The sequence below is a fragment of the Sinocyclocheilus rhinocerous genome, unplaced genomic scaffold (assembly GCF_001515625.1).
Source record: "Sinocyclocheilus rhinocerous isolate Xijiao unplaced genomic scaffold, SAMN03320098_v1.1 scaffold3150, whole genome shotgun sequence".
NCBI lineage: Eukaryota > Metazoa > Chordata > Actinopteri > Cypriniformes > Cyprinidae > Sinocyclocheilus > Sinocyclocheilus rhinocerous.
Window position 1 is genome coordinate 74818 of NW_015630557.1, and position 16098 is coordinate 90915.

At 37.3% G+C, this 16098-nt stretch overlaps 2 protein-coding genes across 8 annotated transcripts in view; both read right to left on the reverse strand.

Annotated features, from left to right (window-relative positions):
- Positions 1-219: 219 nt before the first annotated feature.
- On the reverse strand, positions 220-9399 carry LOC107740570 (cyclic AMP-dependent transcription factor ATF-7-like). 4 transcript variants are annotated; one of them, XM_016553023.1, is made up of 12 exons: positions 9260-9399; positions 7813-7888; positions 7272-7368; positions 6194-6324; positions 5931-6089; positions 5693-5847; positions 5329-5422; positions 4289-4408; positions 4010-4105; positions 3594-3782; positions 1843-1945; positions 220-1733 (listed from the first exon to the last, which is right to left on the reverse strand). In XM_016553023.1, the coding sequence occupies exons 2-12, from the start codon at positions 7858-7860 to the stop codon at positions 1546-1548; spliced, it is 1380 nt and encodes a 459-aa protein (XP_016408509.1). In that variant the 5' UTR covers positions 7861-7888; positions 9260-9399; the 3' UTR covers positions 220-1545. The 4 variants fall into 4 exon arrangements, with proteins under 4 accessions (XP_016408509.1, XP_016408510.1, XP_016408511.1 ...); XM_016553024.1 differs by lacking the exon at positions 9260-9399 and adding an exon at positions 8032-9245; XM_016553025.1 differs by lacking the exon at positions 9260-9399 and adding an exon at positions 7998-9245.
- Positions 9400-10087: 688 nt separating this feature from the next.
- LOC107740568 (la-related protein 4-like) overlaps positions 10088-16098 on the reverse strand; it is a 31414-nt gene continuing 25403 nt past the window's right edge. For 3 of the 4 annotated variants that reach the window (XM_016553021.1, XM_016553019.1, XM_016553022.1), the window contains 6 exons: positions 15162-15353; positions 14778-14826; positions 14491-14667; positions 14253-14377; positions 13382-13562; positions 10088-13274 (listed from right to left, as the gene is read on the reverse strand). In XM_016553021.1, coding sequence (XP_016408507.1) covers positions 12897-13274; positions 13382-13562; positions 14253-14377; positions 14491-14667; positions 14778-14826; positions 15162-15353 — 1102 coding nt within the window. In that variant the 3' untranslated portion in view covers positions 10088-12896. The remainder of the gene's footprint in view (positions 13275-13381; positions 13563-14252; positions 14378-14490; positions 14668-14777; positions 14827-15161; positions 15354-16098) is intronic. The other variant, XM_016553020.1, reaches the window with a different exon arrangement.

The following is a 16098-nucleotide window of genomic DNA, read 5'->3' on the forward strand; positions in this document are numbered from 1 at the left end:
TCCTAAGCAGAAGAAGAAGAAGAAAAAAACATACTTGGTAAATCATAATTATGAGATAAAAAGATAACATTAAAACTTATGTTTATGAGATAAAAAGTCAAAATTATGATCAAAATTCATCATGACTTACAAAAACTAAAAAAATGTAAACCTATTTTTTAGTTTTAATTTCAACCTTTGATGTAATTATGACTTTTTATGCAGTAATTTTGACTTTTATGTCATAATTTTGTTTTTTTTATGTCATAGATATGATTTATCACGGCATGATTTGTTTCTTATGTGGCAGAAATGGGCTTCCATAAAAAAATCATATTCAAAGTTGGATTTTAAAAAACAGCAACAGTTAGCTTAAACTAATGCAGATTATCCTATTTAAAAAGTGATCAGACATCAACTGTTTAATGGAATGCAACTTAAGTTATGCGCACCAGTTGAAATTCATTCAGGGTGGCCAAGCGTGAGTCTTTCAGGCCCCAAAAAAGAAATAATATTTTTATTTCTATAACGCCATTCTAACACCCAACTTACTCAAAAGCATTTCAACCATTTTGAAACGAGACTTCACATTCATAGCCGGGTTAGTTAACTACTGTACATTCACGAAATGCAAGCATAAGAGTCATTACGCGTGAGTTTTTGTGCGTGTGTTCCCTGTTATGAGACCAGATGCACTTAAACTTTGGGGTCTAACATAAATGCAAAAGATTTATGTATTTTGGTTAAAGATACCTATAATTCAGCAGAGCATATCGTAATCATACTGATCTAAAACATGTCCACATGGTTACGCTACCCGTTATATCCATATATATATATATATATTGCAAAACGCAGACAAACCAATAACGATATTCAAATATAAAAATATATTTTCTCTCCATTCTTAAGCTTTTGTGAGCCCATTCTGCGGTGCCAGGTTACGCTAAATGTGGGACACGATCTTCACCAAAACAGCCACAGAAGCACAGACCTGAGAGAAGTTACTTTAGATACAACAGTAAAATTAAGCCGGAGAGGAGAAGAGAGAAAGGGAAACTGGGAAAAATGGTAAGAGTGAGTATGTGAGAGATAGTGTCACCGAGAAATGTGTTAAACTTATCTGCATAATGTAGCAATCATCTTTCTAATGTGGCCAGAATCATGCAACGAATCATTATATTATAAAAACCATTGGATAAAAAGCAAAATAAGTAGAAATTCCTGCAAACGAGACAAATATCAACTCAATGCATTAGTGAGAAGATCTATATAAGTATATGTGAAGGTGTATTTTATGGAGATGACAGAAGAGACTTCATTTCCACTGCAGTGCTTCCTAGTCTGCAGTCTGAAAGGGGAGTCCTATGATGTCACTACTTAGCCCGGGGGAGAGTCTGTGATAGGCTAAGGGTGAGCAGGGTGTGGTCAGAGCGTGGTAACATTGGTTCCCATTTGTCACATAAGAGCATTTACAAACACACCAGGACTGACAGTTTTGAGGGGAAAGGGGGATTCGCTCCTTTGAAAGTATATTGAGTTCCCATTGGCTGAACGACATGCTCATCATCTGGATGTGGGCTGCGATTGGGAGGAAGCATCTCCAGCTGTGTTACTCCACTGGCCCGAGCCCATTCCCGCTAAAACAGCAACAGCCTCTGCCGCACGCACACTCAGACCATTAACCGACACCGGAGCCGGTACTGACACAGGCATCACCAACGCCGATGCTGAAATCTCATCCACTCCTGCAGCTAAAGGGAGGGAAACGGAGGAAGTATGAATATTATGCATAAGGGATTTAGGACAAATAAAGAAAATATGTTGGCCGGGTGGGAGGATGATGATGGATAGATGGTGTACCGAGATATGCTTTTTTCTGCATGGCAGTAACAGGGCAGTCCTTATGGGCCAACAGCAGCTCCTTCAGACGTATCACCTCAGTCCTCAACACGGACACTTCATTCTGTCAAGCACATATACACGACTGTGTCAAGGAAGTCTTATGATCAAAGTGCATAAATGTCATTTTAGGATATACTATCTCTGCTTAATATGTAGAGACAACAATAAGAAAGCCATTAATAGGTTGATACCTCAAAAAAGTGCATGACCAGCTAGACATTGGCTCAACCAATGGCATGATCAAAAATATAAATATTCCGTTCAAAAAATTGGGATCAGTAAGATTTGTATGTGTGTTTGTGTTATGTTCTTTTAAAAAAAATCTCTTATGCTCACCAATTCTGCATTTATTCAAAATTTATCAGAAATACAGTAAAACAGTGAAATTGTAAAATATTATTATAATGTAAAATGTTTTCTTTTTTAATAGATTTTAAAATGTAATTGATTCCTGTGATGGCAAAGCTGTTGCTTTCAGCAATCATTACTCCAGTCTTCAATGTCACATGATCATTCTAATATTCTAATTTGGAGCTCATTGACTAGTCAGTGGTCTTAAAGACCATCTGTATAATTACAATGACTGATTTAGGATCATGTTCAACAGGACTGTTCACATAGGATGCATTCTTGCATTAAAAAACAGCTGGACAGTGCAACGGAATGCATAAACGTTGAACTATTTTTAACTTGACATGCTGATGGTGCAAGTAATTGAAAAAAATAAAACTCTTAAAAACAGCAGAGTGTAAGAACACACATTCCTCCATGGGTAACAAATATTCCACACCAATATGTCCAACTAAAAATTAAACAAGATTAAGTACTAACATACCAAAATTACTAAAACTGAAGTACAAATAAAAATACTAAACATAAATCTGAGAAAAAAACACTAATAAAACTGATAAAAGCACATAACAAAAAATTTAAAAGAAAACTGAAAATACACAATAAAAGCCAATTCAAAATATTGATACATTCTATAAAATCATTTTAAAAATAATAATAATAATACTGAACTAATAACTACAACCTTTTATTGAATAAAACCATTACATTTCACAAAAAAACACAGAGACCTACAGGTTATTCAAAAAACATGAACATTGCTTACAGCAGGCATTTAGAAGTTTGAGAGTAGTTGTGCTGAAATGTACTTTTAAAGGCAGTGAATTAGCTGCAAAGCCAATGTTTTGTTGGTTGTAGTTTCCATGCTTTAAATGGGATGAATTTTGGGAAGCAAATTCTCAGAGAGTTTAACTGCACTGCACACTCTCAGCTTGATAAAAGCTCTTATGCTCACCAATTCTGCATTCTTTTATTCCTGTGATAGCAACACTGAATTTTCAGCAATCATTACTCCAGTCTTCAATGTCACATGATCATTCTAATATTCTGATTTGGTGCTCATTTCTCATTATTATCAATGCTCAAAAAAGTTGTGCTGCTTAATATTGTTGTGGAAACCGTGATACATTTTTACGGATTCTTGTATGTTTAGAAAATTCAACAGAACAGCATTTATTTGAAACAGATTTTTTTGTAACAATGTAGGACTCATTATTGTCACTTCTGATCAAGATAATGCATCGGAGTATTAATTTCTTTAAAAAAAAAATTAAAAGAAAAAAAAGAAAAAAAAACGTATTGACCCCAAACTGTTCAACAGTAATGAATCAAAATCATCTTGTTTCTTCCTGACTCACAGTAAGCGTGACGTTAGAAGTAGCTAGCTCCTCAGCGTGTTTCTCCAGGGCACTGACCCACACTTTCCGTTTTTGCCGGCAACGGGAAGCAGCGGCTCTGTTCCGTTCAAGGAAACGGCGCCTGCGCTCATCAGGCTCAATATCTGCCCCTCGTCGTCTACGGCCTCCTTTTGGTGGAGCAGGGGATACCTGCAAGATATTGCATGAGCTGTCAAATAGATTTAGAACTTATATGCATATGTCAACAGTTAAATAGTGTATACTGATATATAATGCTTTAGTTGAGCTTAATTTACCATGAAATATCCCATTTAAACCCATTTATTTAGCAATTGATAATATTCACAAACCCTATTCAAAAGGAACAGGCAAATACTATCATATATGTAACACAGGTATGAGATGTTTGTGAGCACCTGTGGTTGAGCAGGTGATGGTGTCTCAGTCTGATCTGTTTTTTGTATTGGTGCTGGTCCACTAGGACTCTGCTGAGATAGTGCTGCTTTTAGCCTCTAGATGGAGACAGATCCCATACACAAACACAAGGAAACACCACAACATTTAATTTAATGCTCAAAACCTGCTGTTACATTTTTGTAGTTAGTTAATCGTTACATAATAAGCCCATTGTTAAGCATTTATACCCAAGTAAACACTGCATGTGCTAGCATGGGTGTAGGTGTGCGCATTCTCACCGTCTTGGCATCAGAGTGTGTACTGTATCCAGACGGAGAGGAGGAGCCACTGCTGCTTCCACCAATAGGAGGGCCTGGAATCCCTGGGATATTGGGCACTGGGTTTGATGATCTGGCAAGCTATATATACACACACAGCAACACAAGCTTAACATACTTTAAACACAAAGCATAGACACAAATACAAAACAGATGTGTACTTGTTTTGAGGGTCATTGCTGAAAATGTCATCACAGATACTGTAAAGGTAATAGTAATTACTATTGTTTTGATTTAAGATATATATTTTCGTAATTGACAAGTCAGTGGTCTTAAAGACCATCTGTATAATTACAATGACTGATTTAGGGTCATGTTCAACAGGACTGTTCACATAGGATGCATTCTTGCATTAAAAAACAGCTGGACAGAGTGCAACGGAATGCATAAATGTTTAACATGCTGATGGTGCAAGTAACTGAAAAAAAAAACTTAAAAACAGCAGAGTGTTCCACTCAAATATTCCACACTAACACTTCCAACTAAAAATTAAGATAACATTAAGTACTAAAATACCAAAATTACTAAAACTGAAGTAAAAATAAAAATACTAAATATAAATAAAAAAACAAACAAACAAACAAAAAAAACACTAATAAAAATGATAAAAGCACATAACATAAAATGTAGAAGTTTGAGAGTAATTGTCCAGAAATGTACTTTTAAAGGCAGTGAATTAGCTGCAAAGCCAATGTTTTGTTGGTTGTAGTTTCCATGCTTTAAATGGGATGAATTTTGGGAAGCAAATTCTCAGAGAGAGTTTAACTGCACTGCACACTCTCAGCTTGATAAAATCCTCTCCAAGAATTTGTGTCTTTTAATGCAACCCCTTTAAAGCAGCACTAAGACTAATAATAATTGTAAAAATATTTAAACTAAAACAAAACAAATCATAACTTGCAGACCTCACTAACTCTAACTAGCTGACCAGTTAGATGACGAATAAATAATCGACTACCCTGACTCATGCCATAACGAGCACGTGTGTGAGATCTCCATACCGATATGACTGAAGTCTGCCCTGGACTGGGCAGCAGAGGAACAGTCTGACCATTTGGAAGCTGCATCAGCATAGGAAAAGAACCAGACGGCGAGCTGAAAACAGAGTTACAAAGGTACTATTTTAGGACATTTTTTCCTCAGAAAGGGTGAGGAAGCAGAGGTGTGAATAACACTGAAATGATTCATGCAATTACAAAAAGTTTCAACTCAGAGGAGTAAAACTGCTTCACTGCTGAGGATGAACACAACCAATAACAAAGTCAGTCTAGTGATTTAATTTGGTTGGATCAACACCTATAATGCATAAAAAAAGGCACACTACCTTTTTAACATGAAGTGCCCTCTGCTCTAGTGTGTTTGTACCTGAGTCTGTTTGACGGAGGGGTCCTGGTGATAACAGAGGTGGGAGAGGGCTGAGTTGGGTTCATGGAGTCGAATCCTTGGTGAAGTGGGAGAGAGCCTGGGCGAACTATGGTTGGTGTAGGGGTGGAACTTGCTGCAGTTCGTGGAGGAACATCCTGTAAAAGTGAGATACATGACAATATTATATGCAGAACTTGAAAAAAAAAAAAAAAATTTCTTGCCACAAATTTTAATTTACCTTGGCTTTCCTCATGGCAATAGGCTCTTTTGCCATGGCAACTGCATCTTTGCTGTTTGTCATGCTGGAGGCGGAGTCAGGGCTGTCTGGAGGGGAGGAGTCAATCTCAAGAGGCCCCTCCCTCTCTTTAACTTCTGTAGGTGTCTGTAGAGCTGGAAGCTTTGAGGTTCACGATATCAAGTTCATTAAATAAACTTTGTCAAACAGAGCATTTAAGTTGATAACCCTTTAATATTTTACACATTCCTTATTTGAAATCTTACCGTGCCCTTAATTCTCCTCTCCTCCTCCTCTTGTGTTTTGCGGAGATCTTGCTCGAAGGAGCCAGCTAGCTCACTAAACAAACCCACCTCCTCACAATTCTTAAGAAATCGAGTGGGAGTGGGTGTCTGATCTGCACACACACACGTTTGTTTGACTATATTAGTGAGGACATTGCATGGACTTCCATTGATTTTCTATCAGGTTAATGATATTTTCTATTCCCTAACCCAACCCCTAAACCTACCCCTCACAGAAACATGTGCAAAACACTAGATTTACAACAAAACATGCTTTGGCCAATTTATAAGCCTTTTTAACTAATGAGGACCAGTAAAATGTCCTCACTAGTGGATTGTCATATTATTTCACTATATAAGTGAGGACATTTGGCCCTCACAAGTATAGTTAAACAAGTACACACAGTATTTGTACCAAATACAGACAGTCAAAGGCGACTAACTATTGTGTCATTTGTGGATAAGAAATATATATCAAATTTTGTAGTACAACAGCAGTCTCCTGTCGTCTGACACTTTAAATGTTCAAGCTCTTTAAAGCAGGATGGATTCTGACTAGCTGTCAATGTTTTTATTATTCATCAGCTGGAAACAAATGTTCCAAAAAATGATACAAATTACATTCCTTTATGTCATCATTGTTATAGTTGTAGTGTGGATGTCCCTATACTCACAGATTAGAATGATTATTAAAGGGGTCATATGATGCTATTTTAAAGATAATTATTTTGTGTATTTGGTGTAACAGAATATGTTGACATGCTTTAATGTTCAAAAAACACATTATGTTGTAGTTACTGTCTTTGGTGTGAACCAGCCTTGTCTATTACAACACAAATGAACTATATCATTGGAATCATTACCAGAATGTTTTTTGATTAAACATTGCCAATCAGAATCTACCCGACTTTAAAGAACTGAAAAATTTAAAGTAGTAGATTACATAACTTCAGTGTGCGCTTATAATAAACACAGTATGATCATTCTTGGTGTGAACAGGCCTTAACACAAGCACTCTGACCAAACAGAATGACAAATTCATCTATGTGGGGACACAAACCTGCTATGATAACGGTGTCTGTTCTAGCTTGTCCGAATTTCAGCGTCATCTCATGCTTATGTTTGTGCACTGCCAAATGGTCCTCGTTGGTAAACCTCTAACGTGAGAGAAACATCGACAGAGACACATGCATCAGCCCGCTTCAAAGTTTTCCGTCAATTTGCGTCTCATCCTAATTCAAATCAGATGGAAGCTAGAAACAGAGAAGCAGTGGATGATACCAGGCCATCTGTTGTTTTGATGACGGCTTATGTTATCCAGTTATGCAGTGCTATGGGAGTCTCTTACAGTTGCTCAGTGGCAGGGATTAAAACAGCTGGTGCGATTTTAGAATAAAAGTTTTGGACAAAAATCTGTCACTGGCTGGCCCCAAGATTAAGGGCCGTAAAGATTCTTAAATCTTTATAATTGGGCTCCCAAAACCTTAAACATTTGGACTAAAGTGTCAGGACTGCACAGGGGTTAAACACCTTATACAGAAGGGCAGGACCATCATAAAAAGAAGAATTTAAGAGTAATAATGCGAGAAAATAGCTCTTACCTGTCCACAGCCCAGGGCAGTGCAGACAAAAGGTCGATCGTCTCCCATTTTAGATCACCTACTTCCTGTGACACTTCTAAACACCATCCAGAAAGAACAGTTATATCTTATGAGACCTCAGACTTTTTAAAAACCTCATTTCTATTCGTTTCAACTAAATAGAAATGACTAAACAATCATCTGACCATAAAAACACTATTTAAAAGAATTCCTCCCAAACTTTGCCATGTTGTACAGTCTCTTGACAGATGACAGGAATCCAGACTTCATTGCAGCACAGAGGCCTGCTGGGTTCAGCTGATTGCATAATGTGCGTGATGATTACATGATAAGACGATTTCAGTTGACTATTGTCTGAGATCATCCCTGTTTAAAGAACATTTTCGCTAAATTAAACCCGCTTCAAACCAAAAGCTTTATCACACCAACACATACGCAAGCTAGCATGCGTTTCTTCTGTAAGCCATTCCAGAATAATCTATACAATAAAATTACTCCACACTAGAATGTAATAAAGCCATAACAAGCGTTTTAACGAAAAGATAACATGTCGGAGGATTTGTCTTAACTCCTGGCGCGCTGTGTGTTTCGTTTAAAAGGTTCTAAGCGATGTCCGATTCGTGAACGAATCGTTCTTTTGAGTCGGATCTGTTCAATATATTGGTTGAACCGGTTCGCAAGACCAGTCCGAACGACTCGTCCACGAAACTAGCTGACTCAAATAACTGACAGTAACAGCATTTCGAGTAAACCGAAACGTAAAACTACTTTAATAGTTAAATAGCGGAAATGTTACAATTAAAATGTATTGTAGATATGTTTACGATGTGATTGTATGGCAGCTTTATCAACACGTGCAAAAACGTTAGTAAAAATATGTAAAGTAAAATAATGTTAAAAATATTTAAGGTTTTAAAAAGATTTTGTTTTTAAACAACAACTGAAATAAGACACGTTACTTTATTAATATCACAATTTGGCAAAACAGTGACCACGAGACGACGCAATTACGTGGCAGCGTACGTAATAACTGAATCACTTAACCCAGTTTTTTAACGAACTCTCCAAAAGAACCGATTCGCAGGGAAGAGTCGGACTTCCCATCATTAAAGCTAACTGGCTAATGCTAACCACACACGAGCCAACAGGCTCTAACACCCCATTTACACTGCAAGCGAGCGACGCGAAGAGACAAAACAAGAACACTCCCATTATATTAAACGAAGCTACAATGCCAGCGCGAGAAGATTATTGATTATAATGGGGATGTATTAACGTTAATTGTGTCGCGTCTCGTGCAGTGTACACACGGTGCTCATGACACCTCCACCATTCGCGCGACCAGCGCTGCTACACTTGAAATCACTAATTGTAATGCATCTGATAATCCAAATGAGTTACATGTCGCCTGTTCATCATCCAAGGGTTTCAGTGTTTACAAACTTACCCTGCTCCTCCCTCTCTCTCCGCGTTCCCACCTTTGGAACAGCTTCATCCAGCTAGCTCACTATATGTAAATCTCGCGATATGTTGATGTAATACTCAAACCGAGATTAAAGTCGTTACGTAACAGATCTGAAGCCGTGATGAAAAATCCGGTGCTTTAGTTTACACATCTCTGTGCTACACACCCAACGCAAATGAAATGAAAACGGGTATTACAGACGGGGAAAAAATGCTCTTAATAAAGCCCTTAAGCATATAACGGAATGATAGCCATTAACTCAACTTTAAATTATTTAAATCCCAAATAAGTAACGAACCCGCACACTATCAATACTTGCGAATTCTTAAAACTTTATTAAACGCAACGTTTCGGTCCACTGACCTTCATGATTATTTTGGATTCAACTTTTTGTTTGATTTTGTTCCCATGCACCTATCCTCGTTTCAGGTGTGCGGAGTTTACATTGATAAATGATTTAAATCCACAAAAAAAGAGAAAGAATTGTAATCAAACGTCTATATGGATATCGATACTAAATGAATATCACGTAGATATGAATTTCCAACTGGATATCACAGTTTGGGACCAATCATTTAAAAAAAAATCCTAATAAAAAGGATTTTCTCCCCTTCATTTTATAAATTGTTAGATATTACAAAATCACTATTTGATTTAGGTTTAAATAACACTTAATTTAAAATTACTTGAGTTCTAGAAAGCCTACCAAGGGTTACAATACTTCGAATAATTAGTTTATAAAAGAAAGTGCTATAGAAATCCTCAAGCAGTTTCAACTAGGTTGTTCAAGAATAAAAAAATAAACGCAGATTAAAATCATTTTATCATTTATTTATTTTTCTTCCATTTCCTTTAGCTTTTTTTTTTCCTTTTCATTGAACATCTACAATATCATCCAAAACACTTCTCAGCAGTTGCTATGTCTACCCCTCTATAGAAACAAAAAGAAAGGGTCAATACTTGTTTTTCGTTTTTGGCTAAAGACTCGCTACTCAAAACTGCACCATTTCATATCTAAAAAGCTTACAACATACACGGGTTATAAGATTAGTAACAAAACAATACATTTCATGTCACCAACCAGTTATGGATCAAATCAATTAATTCAGATAAAATAAAAAAATAAAACCAGGTCCACTGATTTTTCTAATTTTAGTGGCACAGTTTCTACATAATTTGCGCCCCAAGGATAATATTGCCAAAAATTGAAAATAAAAATCTGAAAATACATCTCAAACTAATAACACACATATGTTAGGGCAAGAAAGCCACACTAATGAAAAGTTAAAGAAACAGACAATTTAAAACTAAATAAATTAAAACAAAACTGATGCATGAAATTTCCCTCCAATGTTTTGCCTAAAACAGTCAAATAAAAAGTAGGGGATTTTGAGAAATTATTCAAAGGACACCTTTATAAGGTTTTACACACAAAGTTTCATAAAACTAAAACATACATTGTTCAACTCACTAATCAACATAATCACGATTTTAACCACTCACTCATTAAACAGTGGCCCTGCCCATGGCAGAATGATAAGAGAGGAGTGAGGGAGGAGCTACTGCATTTAAACAGCACTTCCTGAGATTGTCTCTCTGCCGATTTGACTTTGGTCTGGATCTATGCACAACCCAGCCATACATGTGAATGAGACAAAAAGGAGGGGAGAAAAACAAATTGAGGAGAGAATCATGCATTACAGTGTCACGGATTAAACTTTTTTAAAACATTCAAATATGCATTATTAACTGAAACTTAAGACCCCTAAACAGTTTAATGTGGTTACTGAATTGAAAAGGCTATGAATATAAAAAAAAAAATATATATATATATATATATATCCCGCAGTAAGCATTGGACAAAATTAGCAGTCATACACATCACCTATTTCCTCTGAGGTCCTGAGTTCCATCTCTTTTACCTAAGCCGACATGAGATTAGATGACAGGTATATTATGAGTCCTGTAGCAGGTATATTACATGTAATCATACCTGAAATGTATAGGCATAAATGCAAGCATCACATAAAGATCATCATTAAACATACAAAGAAACAAACAGACTGACTCAATATCACAGACTGGACAAGAATGGCGATTCTGAAGCAGCACACTAACTCAGAGCATAAAATTCAACCTGATTATAGTCACCAGCATCTACAGCAGAGGGGAGAAAAAAACAAAACAAACGGAAATTGTCAAAAGTAGACACTACAAACAACCTGATCACTAGAAAACACTAACAAAACTTGCACTCCCAAGGGAAAGGAAGACAAACAGTGTTTTTTTTTCCTCATCTACACGAATGATTTCTACTCATTCCTTCAGCAAAGCAGCTTGATCTTTCTGTTACTGACAGACCCAGCCTTCAGAAACACTGGACATCACAGATGACACCGTATGGCACTATACAGCACCACACACCAACTCAAAATGAGTTGAATATATCTGTCCAAATCTTTTTTCAATGGATGTCTTACTTCATCCATTCGTCATGACAAACTTCCTGTTCAGTGTGTCCTTCAAACCTACACAGTTCCCTCTTCCTTTGTCTGAACAAGGGACACACACTTGTCTTCCAGTTATAGACCATGTGTGGGAATCTATAGGCACCTCATGATTTAATTTTGATTCAGTCATGAAGCGATTACAATACAATGGCATATGTGCACAACTGATTCGCTCTATGCTTTCTGAATCATGTGAAACACTTAATACCTGCTTGAGTTAGAAAATGCATGGCAAATAGGCAGGTTTCCATTATTTTCAGGTCAATAAATTTAATTGACTTTTCCAATTGATTGTAATGACTAGATAAGAATTTTTGAACAAGGACTTTTAGAAATCATTTTAAACTTAAGACTCATCATATTACAGTAATTTATAGCTGTTATTTATCTATTAATTATAATAACAATATTATTCACTTTTCCATGTCTAGAAATCACACTTTGGGATATCTGTAAAGTTTCATATTGTGCACGTTTTCAATAAATTAAAGAACAAACAATTATGAATCATTTGATCATTTTCAAAATCATGTGATCATTTTCAAAAGCATCACATCTGAATCGAACTTCTTCCCCAGCCCCTTTTAGGACTGGTGCAAACATAGGAAGTAATGAAGACACACAAATGTGACTTTTGGCCCTGTGGGGGTGTTGCCATGCTGTCTTTGTGTGATCTGTTGCATATGGAGCACATGTGCTGGCTTGATTTCTCACCAACAGTACTACTATCATTTAAAGATATTATATATAAAACAAGGTAAAGCATTGTACACTAGTGCCAGGACCTTAAACACTCCCAAGTAAAATAAAAAAAATCATTCACAATCTAATTAATTGCTGTAAATCACAGACAGCACAGGAAGCATAGCCTCCATTTCTCCCTTCAAATGTAAGAGTTTTTTTGTCTTCCTTAAATTCCTAGTTTTCTTCTGTAATTTTTTTAAGGATCAACTTCCCAGATTTCACAGTCATTTGGGAAGCAGAGAGTTCTTCGACACCACAGTGCGACAGTCCAGCTTTCATATGTAGATTTTTTTAAAATATATATATATATATATATATATAAAAAAATAAAAGTAAGTGTGCACACGTTGTGGGCATATGAGGCATTACTTTGGCGATCTAGGTGGGATGTTTTGTTCTTTTCCACTGCGTCTGTTGTACCCCATCTGTGGAGAGGAGCGTCGACCATGTAGAGGCCGTCTCTGTTGCTCTCTGAGCTTAAAACCTGACACTCTGGGGCCGTTACCACGTTGGTATCCAGTCTGCTCTCTGGATGTCCGACTATCACTTCCCTTCTCCATTTTCTCGCCAGGGATGCAGCGGGATGAGGCTGTGCCTTCCGCTTTGTTGACACGAAGTTCACGTAGTGGTTGGCTTGTGGTGGGAGAAGGGGTGGGACTGGGGCTGGGCGGGGCTACTGGTGCAGGGGGAGGGTCTTTGGGTGGCCTTTGACACACCTCCGCATAGCTCAGTTTCCGAGGCTCCTAAAGTGATTCAATAAAACCTTAAAGTTAACAGACATCGCCATTCTGACCTTCAGATGTGAACAAGCAACAGAAACATTTAGAATTTAGCTAATTAATGCATTTACCTGGACAGTTGCGCTTGTTGGGTCAGGTGGTGTAGATGCAGTGCTTGAAGTGCTTGATTGGCTGCATGAAGGTTTGGGGGCAGAAATGGGCTGGACGTGCTTTGCGGTCACTGATGCAAGGTCTGGAGGCGTGTCAGAGACCTGAACCTCTTTCTCAGGTTTCTTCACTTGATGTGACGCACTGTAGAGAAATGTGATTTGAATCAACCCTTTTCTATTTGTACAACCTTTTGATTATTTATATTTTTGAAAATGCATGTTTTTGAAATATGTATAGCAAAAATGATGTTACTTGTATAATATTTAAAATTTATTAATAATCAATAGGTTTTCAAATGTATTATATTTTATCATTAAAGGGGTCATATGATGCTTTTTTAAAGATCATTATTTTGTGTATTTGGTGTAACAGAATATGTTGACATGCTTTAATGTTCAAAAAACACATTATTTAGCAAATACTGTACATTATTGTAGGTTCTCTATGCCCCGCCTCTCTCAAACGCTTCGTTTTCTACAAAGCCCCCTCCTTCCACATAGTGAGGTAGATATGTGGGGCGTGTTAGAACGAGCCGTTTTAGGGGGCGTGGCAGAGTCTTAACTTTGATAAAGAATATCTTTGGTTTTGAGACTTTAGTCTTTGCAACTTCAGGGATCTTATCTATGCATAATCAGCTTGTAACACTCCAAAGAGAAAGGAAAACTTGAAATCGCATCATATGACCCCTTTAACATTTACAATGCATTTATAAATTAATACTAGATAAATTATAGTATTTGTAAAAGTATTGTTCAGTGGTAATTTATGATACTTTGACACATTGTTGAATTCTTCAGAATATAAGATGCTATTGTGCATGTATGCGTGTACCTAGTGCTAGGTGTGCCCTGTTTTGAGGTAGGAAGCTTTGGCGCTGGAGTGGAGTGTTCGGTCGACTGAGCTTCCACTGGACATGTTCTGGGATCTTGACCGACATCTTGCTTACTTGTTTCCTGCTAAACAAAACCCAGAAAAATGGTAACTTTACTTGAGTGATATGAGATCCGCTGCGAACAAGCAAAACAAATATAACTGAGAATAAATGATTACAAGTAGTAGTTCTTACTACCTTGTCCCTGCTGATGCCCTTAACTACATCTGCCATGCGATTTTCCAACACCGACTCCATTTGCACGGTCACACCTGGCAGATGACTCGGCACACCTCCTGGCAATGGCGGGAAGTTAGTGCTTGCGAGGTCAAACTTAGGGGGAGGAGCTTTCACTTCTGAATCAGGATTCTGCCTCTGTGAAAAATGAAATCCAAAATGAAATGAGAAGCACAAATAATTGAGCATAAATGCATTAAAAAAATGAAGTACTTCAGAGAGCAATGTAATAAACGTTTAGGACTTGCCATTCTTTCATCTTCTCTTCTCCTCCTCATGCCACGATAGCTTCCCCTCCTGGACACATCACAATTTGTTAAATACACTCCTATCAGCAAACCTGTCACCATTCAGTGAACACACTCAACATATGACCCTCAGATCTCAATCTTTCTGCTCACTGGGACAGGAGTGACAGACTTAAAGGAGAGGGAGAGTGAGAGAGAGAGAAAGCAAAAGAAGAGATGGAAGGAGAAGTAGTGATCAGAGAAAAGAAAAATAACTCCTAAAGTCTTCCCATCACTCCCTGCTTCCCTCTATGCACTTAGTTGATCATCACTGGGTCAAAACAACCAAATCTGCCGCTTAGTTAAATTTCTTAAAAAAAAAAAAAAAAAAGTTAAAAAACTGACCTGGCCCGGCTGCTGATGCCAATATCTGAGTGGTGATTCTCTCTGGGGGAAACCAGTGGTTCAGAGAGTGGGGTGAGGGTGGAGGCAGTGGTCTCTGAAGTAGAGGTGGATGGAGGCTGGGGACAACCAGTACTAGACAAAGTCTCGGTCAGCTGACCCACGTCAGCACGAGGTTGTGGCTTTACATGATTCCTGAACAGAACACAGAAAAATCAGAGGTTTCTTAGAGGTGACCGCATGCAACTATAACAGAGGCTCCAAAGCCAGAGCAAAGCTCAGTAAACATCTGTAGAACATAGTTTGTTCAGCTGGGCTTTAAGGGTGGTCTCTCTGGCTGTGCAGAACAAGCATCACAAATGGAAGTGTTATATATATGTAATGACAAAAAGAAACGTCTGTTTGGTTGAGAAGTTCCTGAAGAGTGACACCATTTTCCATTTCTTTTGCAGAAGTTCTCCCTTTTAGCAGTACAGACAACCAATATAAACTAAACCAAAATAAATTTACAGCTGATATCTTACTATTTGAGATGAATCAACATTAAGCAGATAGAATTCTGCCTGTGTAACCTTTTGTGTTAATTCCAAACTTGAGTAACGAGTAAATGTTTTTTTTTCATCTTTAGAAGGCAAAGTAACACCTAAAAATATAAAAAATAGAACGGAACTGAAAGATTGTTCTAACATGATTAGGGATACACAATATTATCGGACCAATATCAGAATCGGCTGATAATGGCTTTAAATGTAAATATCGGCATTGGCCTGATATGAAAAATTATGCCGATATGTCTTGCCGATAAGAAGAATACATTAACTCACATGTGCACAGGGTGTGCTAGCGATTAGATCACGTCAGCATTGTGGCTCATTCTTGAAGCAAAGTTTTGCCTGAATGGTGAATAGATTCACTGTTTTGGATCGCTGCATTTAAACTG